Source organism: Rhea pennata, chromosome 14, assembly GCF_028389875.1.
Source record: "Rhea pennata isolate bPtePen1 chromosome 14, bPtePen1.pri, whole genome shotgun sequence".
NCBI classification, from domain to species: domain Eukaryota; kingdom Metazoa; phylum Chordata; class Aves; order Rheiformes; family Rheidae; genus Rhea; species Rhea pennata.
In genome coordinates, this window is record NC_084676.1 from 10,197,313 (window position 1) to 10,214,472 (window position 17,160).

The 17,160-nt window shown below is 44.7% G+C and overlaps 1 protein-coding gene across 1 annotated transcript in view; it reads right to left on the minus strand.

Annotated features, from left to right (window-relative positions):
* Window positions 1-16,329, minus strand: part of FAT2 (FAT atypical cadherin 2) — a 46,769-nt gene extending 30,440 nt beyond the window's left edge. The window contains exons 1-6 of the mRNA XM_062587279.1: window positions 13,065-16,329; window positions 12,321-12,635; window positions 5,163-5,224; window positions 4,028-4,339; window positions 3,155-3,365; window positions 740-879 (exon numbers count right to left, since the gene is read on the minus strand). Coding sequence (XP_062443263.1) covers window positions 740-879; window positions 3,155-3,365; window positions 4,028-4,339; window positions 5,163-5,224; window positions 12,321-12,635; window positions 13,065-16,329 — 4,305 coding nt within the window. The remainder of the gene's footprint in view (window positions 1-739; window positions 880-3,154; window positions 3,366-4,027; window positions 4,340-5,162; window positions 5,225-12,320; window positions 12,636-13,064) is intronic.
* Window positions 16,330-17,160: the final 831 nt, after the last annotated feature.

Below are 17,160 nucleotides of genomic sequence, written 5' to 3' on the forward strand. Positions count from 1 at the left end.
CAGTGAAGGTTGGTTTTTCGGTTTCTTGCGTATGGAGAAAACAGTTGGTGAAAGATCAAACCCTGAACATCCTACCTGAGGATAGCTAAATATGGGCAAACCTCAGCAGCCATAGGAACTTAGGCTCAGGGACTGCCTGAATGCAGCATACCTCCTTTCATCAGTGCTTACTTCTCCATGGCAACTCAGAGGACTCAGTATTTCTGTAGCTGCCCAGTCAACTCCTGGGATCTCTGTGCTGATACACTATTAATGCTATTAATGAACTTGCAGCATTAATCAGGCAGGGCCTGACCTCTTCTCATGTAGATACATCTGTGCTGGCTTTACACAATCTGCAGGCCCTGCAAATGCTGTTAGATGTGCTACCAGGGATTTGAGCATGATCTAGCTGCATATTAAGTCTGTTGTCTCAACGAAGCTGCAGTTTAGTCTGAGCAGCTAGCTAGCTGAGGACTGAGTGTATAAACTGCCATTGACCTGTACTGTAAACACATCCTTACACATTGACTGTGATCATCAGGAAAGAGCTGGACTTTCCAGGACCATGTGTGTTTCCAATAGGATAAAAAATCCTTAGCTTAAGAGTCAGAAAAGACTCACGTTCTTCTGTAATGGAGATCATAGTGTAATGAAATTCTTGTGCCTGGCACCTGATCCAGAACTCAGTGGAGTCAGAAGAAAGATTCCCCGTAGCTTACTCATTCCAGACTGGGTCTTCTAAAGTGAAAAGCATTACCTGGGTTTTGATGGTAGTGGATCCATCAGTGACTTCTACTGTCAGGTTATAGCTTGACTTCTTTTTGGCATCAAGGGTTCTTGCAATAACTATACTGCCTGTACTCTTTTCAATATCAAAATCCATCTCATCATCACCACCTGGGATAAGGGAGAGATTAGAAAAGGAAATGGCAGAGAGTAAGTTATAGGTAAGATTTCTATCTGGAGCAAGCTGCAGGTTTCTGTAGCCTTTACAGGGGAAGGAATTCCAGGAAATGGCTACAGATCTAAAGGATGAGGATTTCTCCTCTGGAGAGGGTACATAAACCTTACACTGGATTCACCTCTCCATACAGAGATGCGTGGCATGCCAGGCAATACACCTTGAGCAGTGATGTGTTGGCATTCACTCTTTGGCACGGGCAGTTTGGGGATAGTGCTGTAGGTGCGGTCTTCTCCAGTTCTAAAAGGTCAAGAGTGTCTTGTGATGGATGGACTTTGTTATGCATTTTGTGATGCATGGAAACAGGAGAGAGGGAGGACACAGAGAAGCCAGACACAGAGGGAATCGGAGACGGAGACAAAGGAATATGAGAGAATAGAGAGAAGAGGGGAATTAGAGAAAAGGAGGAGGAGGAGAAAGGAAAAGATATGCTTATGCATATAATATCTTTGCTAAATTTGTAACGGGCACATTCAGGCACTGGTTTGTTTGCACAAAGTCTCCAGCTACACAGCATCAGAAGCTTAACGTGTATCAGAGTCCTGCAGCACTGAACAAAGCTCCTACTGGCTTTCAACTCAAGGTCACACCACAGGCATGACTGCAAGGCTCTCTGTTGCCACGGCTGGGATTCTGCAAGCTGCCCAAAGCAGCCCAGTACCTGAGCATTTGGGGAGGCAGACGGTGCTTCCTGGGTGAGCAAAGCCTGTTGCCTCCATCCCAGATGGCTGCATAGTGCAGGAAACTGCAGGCCTGAGCAGCTCAGCAGCAAAAGGCTGTTCCTCCTGCTGCTGCTGCTCAGCCCTGGCATGGTAGCTCCTTTCTTTTGCCTCACATGCTAGTTGCCTGTTATTTCTCTATTGCATTTGAAACACCACCACACTGTTCTTAGATACAGACAAGTAGAGGCAGTTTTCTGTTATTTATCCTAAGTCTCAGCCTCTCCATTTCTGGCTACCAGATATTCTGGATTCTGCCTTATTCTCCTACCTGTGAGAAAATCCTGTCTGGCTGTTAAATTACACATCTCCTCTTAGAGAGAAATGCAGTGGTTGCTAGCTATCTGGACCACTATTTTCTTGCTGGGAAAGAGAAAGAAAACAAAGACAGATGAAGAGACCTGTGGATGGCTTACTCTGAGACAAGAGAGAAGGGCTCCCTTTGCATGGTGCCAAGTGGCAAAAGGAGGCCTAAGGAAGGAAAGACATTAAGTAAGACTTTAAGCCTTTAAGTCAGTGTTTTTACAGACACCATCAGTCCTAACAACAGAGCTCTTGCTGATGGGGAGAGGCTAGTTTTCAAATCAGGTGTTCAGGGGCTTCTGGATCTGTGCATTACCTGCTTGGCTTCCAGCTACTGTGAAGCTTAGTTTTTTTAGCAGGTAAAACGAAAGCGTGTCCTCTTCCACCATTCTCCAAACCAACCGAGTTCTGACTAAGACTTAGGGCAGTAAAAACCACCAAAGATGAGATCAGGCAGGCACCCAGCAAGTAACTGATGGGGTAACGTTCAGGGGGAGATGCTTCTAAGGCTGCAAACCCAAGCAGGCACTACTAATGCCAGATAAGCCTTGTGCTGATATTGCTTGCTCTGTGCTGCACTGTATCTTTTGTTGTTTAACTGTATTTATACACCATTATCTGTGCCCCAGCATACTAAAAGGAAGAACGATTTACTTGCCCAATTAAGGCCTTGTGTGACAAGGACAAGCCCTGCAGACAGTGTCAGAGAAGAACCTGCACAAGGCAGACTGGGGTCTTTGATGAGTCCTTCTCTCTTAGCTCCCTCTTAGGACTGTGAGCTCGGGAGGGAGGGAGAGACGGGGGCAGTCTGCAAGATGGGAACTGCAAGATGGGAACTGATCAAAGTATTTCACCACTGCCAACACTGTCATTCACTTCCCAGGAAGAGCTGGGATTGGTTGTGTGCTGCCTTTTCAGGCGTATCAGAGAACACCTTAGGACTGACAGGCACCAGAATGTCATTTAAAAAGCGTAGTAGATAATTGCACTTGGCACCAAAGCCCTTAGACAGACAGCCTTGCCTCTTGCTGTTTAAGCCTTCCAATGTGTATGAGAAAGCTTTTGTTGTAACTCACCTACATCTAAAGCAAACAACTTTATTAGCTCAGACATGTGAGTGCTCAACACCGAGGGAGCTGGGGCAAGCTCTCCCAGGCATTGTTGTCCTGGTTTAATTTCTGTGTCTCACCTGTGATATTAAACCACACTTGGCTGGGGCCCATTTCAATGCTGATCACTCCCACCATATGGTTCACAGGATCTGTTTCCATAACAGCAAAGTTAAAATGGGGCTCATCGAAAGCTAGAGGCTCTGAGGAAGGGCCAGGCCGGGCAACCCAGCTGATGTGAAGCCGCACGTGGGAGGAAAGTGGTGGGCTGCCTCCGTCTGTTGCCTTGACCTGCCAAGAAATGCATGCGTGGTCAGGGAGAAGGGCTGGTTTTGCATTCACCCATGTTGATTGTGACTGGCTTGACTTCGCAATGCTCTGCAGTAAGTTGTTTCTCCCACCTACTAGGGGCTTCAGGTCTGAGTGTGCCCCAAATGCCACAAAACAAATCTTGTCCTAGCTGGCCATGTTCTGGCTTCCTAGGTGAAGCAATCTGCCAAGCTCAGTTCAAAGCAGAGACTGGACCACAAGCCTTGATACAATGACCTACAGAGTATCAGAGAGCTTTAAATCTAGATCTAAGTCCCATGGCCTGACCAGAATGCCAAAGGGAGGCACCCCTGAAACTTCCAGACTGTTCAGATTCAGGTCTGCACCTAGGTGGGATCATGGATCTGAGAGTGGGTTGGATAGTCCATTTTACATTACATTTACATTACATTTTCCCTCCATTTTAAATAGCTTCTTACCGTCTACATTTCTCTTCCCTCATTCCCTCTGTCCCTCCCTCTCAGTTTATCTCACTGTAGCCCAAGCCAGTCTCATTTAACCTCTATTCACACTCTTGTCTTTCCTCCACCTCTTTCTTTCTTGTATCTTTTTCATTTCAGAAACCTTCCCTCTCTTTCACTCTACACTTATCTCTTCCCATTAGTACTCTCTGCTTCTCTCACCGTGAGTATGTTGTATTCAGAGGCAGGAAAAGCCTTCCTGGAGAATACCATGCCTGTTGTGGGGTTGATGGTGAATATCCCTTCCTCCTCTTCATCAATGGTGTAGGTGATCTGGCTGTTCTGGCCCTGGTCACGGTCAGATGCAATCAGCCTGTAGACTGGCAGTGGTGTCTCTGAGGCGTCTCTCTCAGGGAGCTGCACCATGAAGAGCTTGTGGGGAAAACTAGGAGGACTGTCGTTAGCATCCAGGATTTGTATGACGACTCTGCTAGTGGACTTCAGGGCTGGGTCTCCGTTGTCTGAAACGGCCACCTACCAGCAAGCAAAGGGAGTAGGTGATAGTGCTGCTTGCCATGACCAAAGCCAGCCTTCATCTTGATGGATAGTGACTAAAATAGTTTTTTTCTTATGTGGATCTGCATCTGTATCCCAGCACTTTCAAAGGCATTGCTGCTTTCTTCAGGGTAAAATCTAGTGGCTGTATCTCACAAGGCTTGTGCAGATACAGAGAGGTGAGTCTGCAGGGTTATTGCCTGGAGCGGTTTGGAACAGTGGGTCAGATCTCACTAGCAAGCGAGACTTTTGGTAATGAGGGGTCACACAATCAAAAACATTTGTATTATAGAAGCTTTGCAAGTTATCACTCATCCTCACTTAGCTGTGTCTGTGCATGTTCCCAGAACGTTCCAGTTGCAGAGGGGAGTGTATTATCCTCACTCTCATGGAGTGAAACACCTTAAGATCCCTCTAATGTAAACATATATAGCTTGGAGCAGGTAATACAAAGCTACAGAGCAGTGTTTGGTACAAAGAGATAAACAAAGATAGATTTTCTCTCTGGCTTGATCTTTTTTTAAGTGATTTATTAGCCATTCTGCTAGAGGACAATTCCAGGCCTCTTCCTACATTCCCACAGCTTCCAGAATAGGCCTTTTACTCAAGTTTTTAGTAAGGAAAGAATAAACCCTGCAGTACTTCGGCAGCTGTCTCTTAGGGCAACACACACCATTTAATTAAGTTTCCCAGCAGTGATGGGATGAGATTCTTTCTCTGTGCTCCAACTTGTAGGGAAAGTTCTTTGAGGACTTAATACACTTGTAAGTAAATAAAGCTAATTACAATCGTCATTACCCACCTCTAGGATGTGTTCGGCCTTGTATTCTCGATCCAGCTGCTGTGAAGTTGTAGAAATCAGACCTGCCAAGAAAAAAAAAAATCTTTGAGCTGCAAACCTCAATGTGTGAGGAAAGCAAAGGCTAACTAAATACTTGTGTGCCTAACATCAGCCCACCTGATGGTGTTTAAGGTTTCCTTCATAACCAGAGGAAAGACACAGATACCTCCAGAGAGTGATTTGTCTGCTTCTGTTGTGAATCACTTCCTGGAGGTGCTGCTCTCTCTCTGATTACAGAGACCACAGAGGAGGGGGGAACATCCACCGGTTGCCCTTGTTGTTTGATGGTTGTGAAGGAGTTGTGATGAGCCATTTGGTATGAAAAGCTGCAGGACTGTGAAAACAAAACTTTACTTATGCCTCTAAGAGAGAAATATTCTGTCCGTGTTGGCAAAGGTTTAGCCTCTTAGTAAGTTTTGACTCCTGCTTTTCCTGTCTTGAACCTTGCTCTCTATAATTTCCAGGGTTTTGACAAAAGTCTGTCTTCTCTTTTGGGGAAATACCCTCTTCACAGTATTCTACTGCTAGAGTAAATGCACTCAGTCTAAAAATAAGGTGCACAGTTGATAAGGACAATGATTATTTAAGCCTTGTTGAGAGACAGGATGAATCCTCTAACAATTCAAAATCTTTCCTCAAGGTTTAGGGGTTTCTAAGAAATATACTCCAGTTAAACCACAGAGGATAAGCTGGACGGAGGGAAAATTGATGGCTTTTATAAAGTAAAGGTTAAATAAAATAATCATAATTGCCTATTTTTGGCCTGTCAGTTAGTGAAGTTCCATAGACGCAAGTGTAGTAAGGACAGAGTTAAAACTTGTGATTCCACATCTGGCTCGTTAATAGTCTTTATCAATGCCTTGAGTCTTCACCTCTGGTGAAAACTAGCTCTAAATTACTTTCAGAACTGTTTTACAGATGATGGAGATTGTATGTACAATGCATGATTTTCTGACAGTCATCGAGTCTGACACCTGTGAGTGCTTTTGCCCAAGCCCCATGCCTCTGGCCCTGCCTGCTGGCAGTCACAGTTATCATGGTGTTTATTCCAAGCCAGGAGAGGTCCTGCCTCCTACGGCAAACTCCATCTGAAAGCAGTGAGAATTGCCTGGCAAAAGCAAGCAGTGATACAGGCTAATGCTACTTTGGGAAATGTTTTGCAAGGGAGTCAATGTGCACTTGCACGGGTGTGAGCATGTGTATGTGTGCATCTGACTACAAGACTTGCAAATCAGAATTGCGTGAACCCATTTCATTTCTCATGTGCAGACCAAAGACAGAAAGCTTTTTGCCATTAGTGTTGTTTCAGTGTTATCATAATTTTCTGGTGTATTACTGCCTGAGTGTGATAGGCAGGAGAAAATTTCAAATGGCTGCAGGAAATACCAGGCAATTGAAGGAGGGAGCAGCTGTTTGGAACAAAACTATAGTTAAGTGTTACCACTTGCTCTCTGACAGTATTCATATTTGGCACCAAGCACTACACTAAACGTTTAATTGATGCCTTTACAATCGTAAATCAACACTCCTTAATGTGTTATGACAAGATGGTTTGAAAGGCTGTGTTTGCATGTATGTCATGGATTTTTTTTTCCTCCCTAATCTCCCTTTTGATATCTCAGCAGTTAAAGAAGATTCAATAGTGGCCTAAGTGTACACTGACTAAGGAATTTTTTATCTCTCCCAAGCTAATGGGTGACTGTAGGACACTAATAATATCAAAGCATATGATATGTATGAAAGCACTCTCTTAATGGGGACATAAACAGTGAACTGTAGCAGTAGCTGGTTGAGATCTCTGATGCTTCTGTGTGCATTGCCAATAGGCTGGATGAGACAGGGGAGCAAAGACAGAAACTCCTGCTACTGCTGGTGATGGTTAATAATTTTGTCTTAACAACTGCAGGGCACACAGCTAGTACTGACAGTGTGGATATTGTGGATACCTGTGTGGATATTGTGGATACTTTTAGTCTATTGCATTCCAAAATTCAATTGCAACAGATTGACATCATGCGTGCACTCAGTTACTGCATATTGGGTGATGGAAGGTAACTTCTTAAACCTTCATTATAAAGTGATTATTTGGATTTATCTAGTTACATTCTGAAATTCTTCCATGCCCTGATGATGCAAATGAAAGAAAATAGGATCATAGCCAGGCATTTTAGGAACTAGGGAAGCAGGACTTTAATAAAGGCATGTGAACTGGAACTTAATAGTTATCTTTGATGTCTGCAACACTTGAAGATGCTCAGATCTCCTGGGGAGTGACAGCTGACTCTACTTTCCATCACAGACATGCACCATATGTCTGACTGGGAGTTTTGACAGTCAGTATTTGTGGGATTAGCTTCATATCTGTTGAGCCACAAGTTAAAGGATTGGCCTCTCTTCCTGACCCATCGCAAACTCCCTCTGTCCCTTACCCAACGCTTAATCACAGCTCCCAATTCCTCCCCAGAGTCAGTAAACACTCAGCCATGAGATCAGAAAGCTCTTGCGGTTAACGGTTAATCACTCTGTTCCCGCACAGAGCCATGGAGCTGTGCTGCCGCCAAGATGCACAAACTGCCAGCAGTGTTCACACAGCAGCGGAGCACGGAGAGACAGGGAGATGGGATCGGATGTGGTGCTCAAGAGAAGCCAGCTGGAATTAATACATATTTTTATTTGTTGCTACTTACACCTAGTTAAGCCAGAGGGCTAAAATGGAAGTGGAAACTGTTATTAAGGGGGAACTGCCATCAGCTTTTGTGACCTGGGGAAACAGTTACTCTCTGTTCTTTCTGCTGCCCCTTACTAGGCCCTGGAAAATGTTTACGTATTTGCAAATGAGAGTATTTTGTGCATTTGTGTGTGTGCGCATGTGTGTTATCCGCACATTCCCTGCCCCTCTGGAACACACCAACTAGCCTGTCCAGTGGGTGTCTTATATTTGTGTTCTTGTAGGTGGCCCTGACAGTGCTGGGTGTTTCTGCTGAGTCCCCTAAAGACTGAAAAAAACGCAAATATCTAACTGGCCTTTGTCAACAGACTGAGCTCCATATTCACCTGAAGGTCCAGAAAATGATCCTTTCTGCTACTTGCATGTAGACAGGCACAAGCCCTTCTCTTGCGGCCTGTGTACATGCAGGCAATGGGAAAGGATCATTTGTGTTCTCCTGCTTGCTACCTGGAAAGGCGAGAGAGGAAAGCTGGTCATGTTGGAACAGGAGCAGCAAAATTAACAGTGCATTGTTGTCAGGGAACAAAAAATAATAACTTTTACTGGCAAGAGCAGGACTGGGGTGGAGGTTGCTGGCCCCTTGCCCTGGCTGCAGGGAACCAAATCTTAAATAGCTAAAATAGCGAGAATTAGGTTTGCAGGCACTGAGGCTTTCACAAGAGCCTGAGAAGGGAAGAAACTCTTTTTCTGTTGTCCCACTGCTGTTTCCCTCTCACCCTCTCTTTTCTTCCTCACCATCTCCCCTCTTGTTCTGACTCTTCTCTGCACTGTTCTGTGCTCTGCTGTAGCGTGTGATATGTTGGATCATGTAGCAGCAGTATGACTATTCTCAGATTTAAAGAAAAGTTGTGTCTGCCACCCTTCTGTGCAGAGAAGTGCAGACAGCACCAGGCATCTTTGTTAAGCCTGTGGACAAAGACACAGCAGGAAAAGTACCAAAAGAATAAGCACTAGATAGGACAAAAGTTGCAGATGAATAATCCAAGGTAAAAAGATTCTCCAAAACAGCTTGTTGGCAGGATGAATGGCTTTGTCTCAACTCTTCCTGCCACCATCTCCTAATTCCTTCCAGTCCTGTCTGGACTGGAATGCATTTTACATCATGGACTCCAAAGCCAGCACAAAACAACCTGAAAACTTTTCCAGCAGAAGACTACCCCAGACCCTACTATCTTACCATCTCTCCGTCTATCTGCCTCTCTGTCTACCTGTCTCTCACAAAAGCTGCTGTGCACTAGCTGCCAGGCTGGGCTGGAGAGATTCCATTGCCGATGGCAGAAAGCTTTCATCTCATTGTGCAGTTTTATTCCTTCTGCTCGTTAGCCTTTCATTTATTTTCCCTCTTTTTCTCCACCCTCTCTAGAGAACTGAGATCTGGAAGAGCTTAGGGCCCTTCTGTGGTAGTTTAGGGCTGCTGGAGGAGCCAAGCCCTGCTGAGGGACAGTTATCGTAGCCATTCCTGTCTCCTTCCAAGCCCTCAAGAGAAGAAATCATAGGGCCTTTCTGGGTATGTCTCCATTGGCTAACCCATCACCATGCAGAGATATTAGATCAAATGCAGAACAAGCTGGCCCCAGAACCAGAAAAGAGGTTCACGCATTAGTGTGGCACTGTGCCCTGAATAGTTATCCAGGGCTATTCTGCAGGGTTATTCCTAGTGTAGACAGTGTTCAGGCCCTTAATTCCTATTAGTGTGCAGTATGAGAACAAGTTTCTTCCTCCTCTCTCTCTGCCAAGAGGTTCCTACTCAGAGAGACCTGCTAGTAACAGGCAAGGGAGCTCACCAGACTGACGGCTGGGGCTCCTCTGCTCTGATTTGCTTCAGTGCCGATGCAACCAGTTTGTCCCTGGGACTACAGTGTGGGATAGCAGGAGAGGTCTAGATCATAGTATTCTACACATGCAGGAGCTTCTCTTCTGACCTAAATGCTAGAGAAATTTCTGCAAAATGCGGATTATTTTACACTTTGCTAAAATCACGTGACTAAGGGCAGCTGCCTCTGGTTTCCTCTCAAAACTGTTGCTTATCATTGAATAATGTGACAGAGATTCAGGTGAACTACATCACGGATAAATCTCTACCAGCAACCCTGCCTACTCAAACTTTTCTGCAGTCATAGGATTTGGGGCTGACCTTGGAAGTGCTGGCAATCTGGATTATATAGATCTTTAGCAATTCAAGAACTGAAACGCTACTGGATCTTTTTATGATCATTTACTCTAGCCAGTGAGTAAGTAGATGCATTTATTATATTTGAAAAACAAAGGCATATCCTAACTAAAAATCCAGAATAAGCTTAAGTGGTCTAATAGCACTGTAGTTTTCATAATACTCAGATATTTGCACTGCTTTCTTCTTTGTTTAAATGTAGTGGAAGTCATTTGTTTTTCACTGCATTAGGGCAACTCTTTTTGAAGACAACCCTGCACTAATATGAATCACCAGAAACCGAAACAGCAGCAGTTCATCTTCCAGCACCGTGTTACCATTGGGTACCCCTAGATGAGATCAAAGAAGATTATTCTTTTATTCTACTTATTGGAGGCACTAGCAAGTCCTTGTACAAACAATGAAAATATCACAGTGTTTCCAAGAAGCTGCTTTCAGCCCAGAAATTTAGACAAGCTATGATTTTATTTTTTTCTGGCAACAACAGTATCTTTAGATACTGTAAACACTAGCATAGAAACTGCTCAGTTTATGCCAATGTTTGCAGGTAATCATTTGTTCTTTTGGATGACATGGAGGTAAAAGAACAGAGAACTTCAGTCCTCATCAGGCTTGCAAGGACTTAAGTAACCTCCAAGGTCAGGATTTAAAGACAAAACCTCCAGCAACAGTCCAAGAGAGAAAATCAGCTCATGATTTTCTTACAGGACTGAAAAAAGTATTGCTCTTCACATGCAAATTGCCTTGTTACAGAGGGAGATGGAAGATGACTCAAAGCTGAGAGCTTTTTTTGTCTAAAGGGTTAAAGTCTAAGGGTTGGTTTAGAGGTGAACTGTCTCACTAGCAAATGTTTGGAGTTTGCTGATGTCACTTGTTTTACCATGAAACACAGCAGCTTTGGAGTTTGGCTTTGCAGGGCTGCACTCACACTAGAGTGAAAGTTTTCCCTGCTGCCTACAGTATAGAGAAGGCTGAATTTCCTGCAGGGTGCATGAGTGCCAAGTGTCCAGGGTGCATCCCATGATGGGAGCTAGCACGGTGTCCTTATAGCCATTTCCAGTCTATATACCATCTAAAATGCAGCATATAAATGGGGCCTCTGGAAGCACCTCTCCTTGGAGCCCAGCAGCTGTACAGGTTGTTCATGATGCTGCATTGTGCATGGCCACCTGGACTACATGACAAAGTTGAACACAGAGTAATGCTCTGACTTGGCTAAAAATGTTCTGACAGCGGAGGTAGCTTGGTCAGAGTTAGCCATTATGTCCAAGTGCATCTGCATGGTGCCAGTTAGAGGCGCCCTAAGAATCTCTTGAAACCAGAAGGGTTTCAGTGTTTCATCTTAAAATTTTCTTTCTAAATAACTCCCAGCTAGCTCTAGCTGTCTAGCTCCAACAGCATCATCGCATCTGCTCCAGGAACAAGGCAGAAGGTTGTTGACACACCACAGGCAACACATGCAATTAAGAGCTACAGTAGACTTTTTCAGTACATCCAAGCCCCTTTCTCATCTGAGAGCAGGCTTCTATCCCACTGCAGTAGCTGAACTGCTCTATCACCCACAGGAGAACAAAGTCATGCAGTTAATTCTCTCCCATACTCAGGCTCTGTGCCCTCCCTTCCCTCTTGTCCCAGGAGCTGATAGAGTGAAGGGCATGGCACACCTTTCTTTGCCAGACTGGCCCAATGTCAGCAATACTATGATAGTTTAAAGAAACTGTTTATGCTAAACATCAGAGAGCTTTTGATGGCTCTCAAATATCTGTTAATTAACCCTGAGATGAAAGATACAGTCTAGGAGGATGGCAGTACACTTACTACATTAATAGTGCTGGAGAATGGGTGGAGCCTTTGCATGCAGTAGGATTCATTTTCATTAATCCTTCCTCATTCTGTCTCATGAAGAGATAGTCCCCTCCATAAGGAGGTCAGCTGTTTGTAAGGGGGAGGATTGAAAGCAGTTCTTTGAGTCTCCAGTGTTTTAAAAATAGAGAACTCGTGCCATTCTAAGAGCCGTCTGACTGCAAGTAGCAGCCTTCAAGTCCAGGGAGATGCCTATTTCAGTCATTAAGTCTCCTCCCAGTGTATCTGGAGAATGGGACTTTTGCTGCAGAAGGAAGGTGTGACAAAGGCAGCTGTGTGGGCTGTTTGTACTGAATATGTAAAATCCTCTGGGCACTTGGAAGCTCCAAAGGCAGATGTTGAGTCTGGTCGGTCTTACCTGTAATGGAGTTAATAGTGAAGAGTCCCTGAGGATTTCCAGATAGGATGTGAAAAGTCAGTTTTCCCTCTGAGCTGAAGTCTGGGTCCAGGGCATCAAGCTGAAGGACAGATGTGTTTGGTGGTGAATTCTCCATCACAGATGCATAAAAGACAGGTCTGGACATCTCAGGTGGGTTGTCATTCATATCAGTGACTTCAATATAAATTTCTGTCGCAGCAGACAGAGGAATTGTTCCCAGATCAAGAGCTAGCACTGTCAGCCAATAGTGAGATGTTCCTTCTCGATCGAGTGGTCCTATAGTCCGGATGATGCCTAGAAGTGTGACAGAAGTGTTTGTGAGGGATTCAGGGACTCAGACCACTTTGTCCTTAACAACAGACTGGTCTGTGTCTCTGGTCTGCTTTCTGGTCTTTGCTGAAGATATAAACCTTGGTGCCCACCTTGCGTGGCCATGTGATTGTGTGGAAGATGAGGGCTCACTTGCGCTGAGGGTAATTTGGCATGCAAGGGGAGACCTAAGCATTTGGGGGAAGGACAGACATTGATTTAACATTATTCTAAAGAGACAAACCCTGCTTGCTCCCCATCAGATACAAGAGTACGCATTATATGTCCCTGCATAAACAAGGGAGATTTGAACTCATGCACAAACAGACAAAATACAGGAATGTCCTACTGGGACAAAAGCACTGGATGTAATTGAAGCCTTTGAGGTACACCCTTAAACTAAACTGTCATTACCTGTATCCTTTTCAATGCTGAAGAGAGACAGGCCAGTGCCCTCTCTGAGGAAATACTGAACTTCTCCATCTTTCCCCTTATCGATATCCTTCGCTGTGACCATCATCACCGATGTACCCTTGGGGCTGTTCTCCTGCACCCAGCCTTTGAAGACAAAGGAGGCAAAGCGTGGTGGGTGCAAGTTCTCATTGACATCAAGGATGTTCACTTCCATGTGGCAAAGGGAAGAGCGAGAGAAGGGCTTCCCACCGTCACTGACCTGCACGGTTAGATTGTAAGAGTCCTTTCTCTCATAGTCCAACTCCTTCTCCAACCGGAGTGCCCCTGTTAGCTTATCCACATGGAACATCATTTCTTCATCATTAATGAGGCTGTATCTCACTTCTCCGCCAGAGCCAATGTCTGGGTCAAAAGCCTCCAGAAACAGCAGAATGGTTCCCACAGGGAGGTCCTCTGGAACCTTCACACTGTTCAGGGCTGGGATGCAGTGTGGAGTGTTGTCATTTACATCCTCCAGAGTTACAAAGAGATCAGTAACTGAGAACAACTGGTAGCCTGTTCTGGGCTGGTCTCTAGCTTCTATTTTCAGCATGTAGCAAGGCCACAGTTCTCTATCAAGGACACCTGTAACAGTCACTTCTCCAGTGACACTGTTAATGGCAAACTTATCAGTGGGGGTTAGGAGAGAATATTTTACTCTCCCATTATCATCTGTATCAGCATCTTCTGCTTTCAGCTGAGCTATTGTTGTTCCTGTTGCTACATGTTCTGGTATCATCACCCAGTAGGCACCTTGTGGAAACTTTGGGGTGTTATCATTGATATCCAACACATTCACAGCCAGAAGCTTCCAAGATGATTTTTGTGGAGTGCCAAGGTCATAAACAGTAATGTTAAGAATGTAGAAGCTGGTTTGTTCATGATCTAAAGGAGAAAGGACTTGAAGGAGACCAGTTTCCAGGTCAATGGTAAAGCAACTGTCATCATTTCCATCTGAGATCACATAGACCAATTTCCCATTAAATCCAGTATCAGGATCAACAGCTGAGAGGTCAGCAATAGTTGAGTTGATGGAAACAGTCTCTATAATATCAATAGATCGTGGAAAGCTATCATCAAACTTTGGAGCATTATGGTTTATCAGGTGCAAGTTCAGAGATGTCTCATCGTCCTGCCCATGGCCTTGAGACTGAGACTCAATAGAGTGTATGATAGTCTCTGTCAGTTGTTTCAGTACTCCTGTTTCCTCACACTGCATTTTGACTGGGACACCTTGGCTGACCACAGTGATATTTACAGATGTTGGCAAGGCATAGTTTTCTCCATCTGTTGCAGTTATTTTCAAAGAGTAGAAGAGTGGCTGTTCAGAAGGAAAATCTCTGAGAGATACTCTAAGGGAAATGACTCCAGAGATGGGATTCAATTCAAAATGCTGTAGCTCATTGCCAGATTTGATTTCATATTTAATATGTTGCATCTCATCACTGTCAATTGCAGATACTGTGGCCACAGGGTTCCCAACAGGAAAGTCCCAAGGGATGGTGCCGCTGCAGCTTGCTTTCTCAAACACGGGAGCATTGTCATTGATGTTGCTCAGCATGAGGGAGACGTACACCTCTGTTTCATGGCGGAAGGGTGAACCCCAGTCTGATGCCCACACTCGCAGGTGATACCATCTCTGCATCAGCTCATAGTCCATTGACTTGGAGGTGGAAATGATGCCAGAATATGGGTCAATGATAAAGGGTACTGATTTCTGATTGGCTATGGTATAGGTCACAAAGCCGTTGTCTCCTTCATCTTCATCTGTAGCCCTTACTGTTAAGACACTGGTACCCGGAGGAATGTTTTCATCAAAGGCCCCGCGGTATGAAGACTGACTAAAACTTGGAGCATGGTTGTTGCAGTCAGTGACATCAATAACAACAATTGTGGATATGTGGCTGTTAGTAGTTGTAACTTCAAGTTCAAAATGAGATTGCTCATGGAAGTTCATTGCTCTGACTGTAGTTATTAACCCAGTGTGAGGATTGATTTTAAAGCTTGTGCTGTCAGAAGTGGGTCTCAAAATGTATTTAAGATTTGGGAAGACTGGTGTAATCTTCACCATAGCAACTTGGCTTCCAGGTGGGGAAAATTCACTGAGCTGGACCCGGTATACTTCCTTCTCAAATCTGGCAGAGACATACTTGGAAGGAGGTATATGGATAACTCTAACAGGTGAGAAGAGTGGTGGTTTGCTCTTGTCCTTGGCTTGAAGAGTGAGATTGAAACCAAAAGGGTAAAGTAGCCAGTTGACATCTTTGGTTGAAACTATCATGAACTCATTGTTGCTAAAGGAGGATTTGATAGCTTTGAAATGCCTTCCCGCATCTCCATCTACTAAGTCAACTGAATCTATCTCTGCTTCTGAGTCACCACTTTCTACAAACAGTGTTGCATAGAGAAGATCCTCAGCCACGTCAGGTGGTGTCACCTTCACTGAGGAGATAGAGGGAGGTTTCCTGGCAGATGGCTCCACTTGGATCATAAGGCTAGCCAGGTTCCCAAAGCCATTCCCCTCTGTGATCTTTCTCATTCTGTCCACAGCTAGAACTTGCAGGTGGTGCCTGCCTCGATGTGTGCTGTTCAGCCTACCTGTAGTCATAACCACTCCTGTGGTGGGGTGTACAGTGAACAAGTCAGACTTGGTGTTGAGTGCATAGTAGAACTCTGCATTCTGGCCAGCATCGGCATCTGTGGCACTGAGTGTGCCAATCACTGTTTTCAGAGGAGTGTCTTCTCTGATGGACACTTTATAGGAAGGGGGTGAAAAGAGAGGTTTTAAATCATTTCTGTCCAGAATGCGGATCAAAACTTTGGCCCAAGCTTCATACGCAAAGGTGCTCTCTGTGGCCTTGATTATTAACATATAATTATCTTTGACCTCTCGGTTTAAAAGTGCCGTGTTGCTGCTCCTGGTTCTTATTCTCAAGAAGCAGAAATCCCCAATCACATGTTCCTCGGTTTTAAAGAGACCAGTGTTGTCCCCAGATGCTATTCTGTATCTGATGTTCCACTCAGGATCTGTCATGTAAATACCCATTTTGACATAGCTCTCCACATAGGTCTTGGGAGCTGAATTCTCATAGATAGTAGCATTATAGAAGAAGTGGGTGAAGTGCAGAGGGGAAGTGTTGCCTTTCTCAGAACTTGCCTTGTGGGCTATACAGTGCATCAGGAAAACAGCAAAACTCAGGAAGTGCCTCTTGGTGGTGACTTCCATGGTGTGGTATCTCCTTGGCCCTGCAGGGGATAAAGGAAGAACATTTGTAATTCTAGCACATATAGTCTGAGGACATTTTTATTAAGCCTACTGTGTTAGAGGAAAAGTCACATAGGATCAGTCTTCACCTCTCTGCTCTCTCCTTTCTGTCCTTTGCTGGAATGGTTGTTAGCTCAGCTCCTTCTCCCTTCTGTCCCGTTGAGATACCTGTCCTACCACAGCCCAACGATATTTCAGGCCCATGTTCACTTTCTCTCCTTCACTTTTGCCCTGTAGAGATTCTCTTTGTGAAATGCCATGATCAGGCTGACTTCCTATTTTGCAAACAGTCTCTCCCTTCCTTCAGTTATGCCTTCTCCATTGCCAAACTGCACATTTGAACTCCACAGCCCCAATCCAGACATCATCTCTGATTTATTCTTCCTGCTTCCCATCTTCACTCTTCTCTCCACAAAACTCTTACATATAATTTTCAGAAGCTAATTGACAAACTATGACTTGATGTCTCTTTCTTTAGCTTGTCTTCCCTTTCCCCTTCCCCTCCTGCAGCAATCTTTTCTCCTCCCTGGCAGAGATGTAAAAGTTTCTATTCTGCCCTCCTACATTATGCAAGTTCCTTCTACAAAGCCAGCTCTAGACCCTTTTCAACAGGTCTAGTCCAGGTCCAGTGATATCTCAGTTACAGCAAAATTCTTCTGCAGGGTCTGACCCTGGCCTCTTGCTTTCCATTGCTTTGAAGATCAGGTTTCTAGCAAGTCACTTTGACCATGTCACCTTCAGTTGTTGAGTAATTTCTCTAGTTCCTCCCTTCTCCTGGCCAAGCCCCAGGGT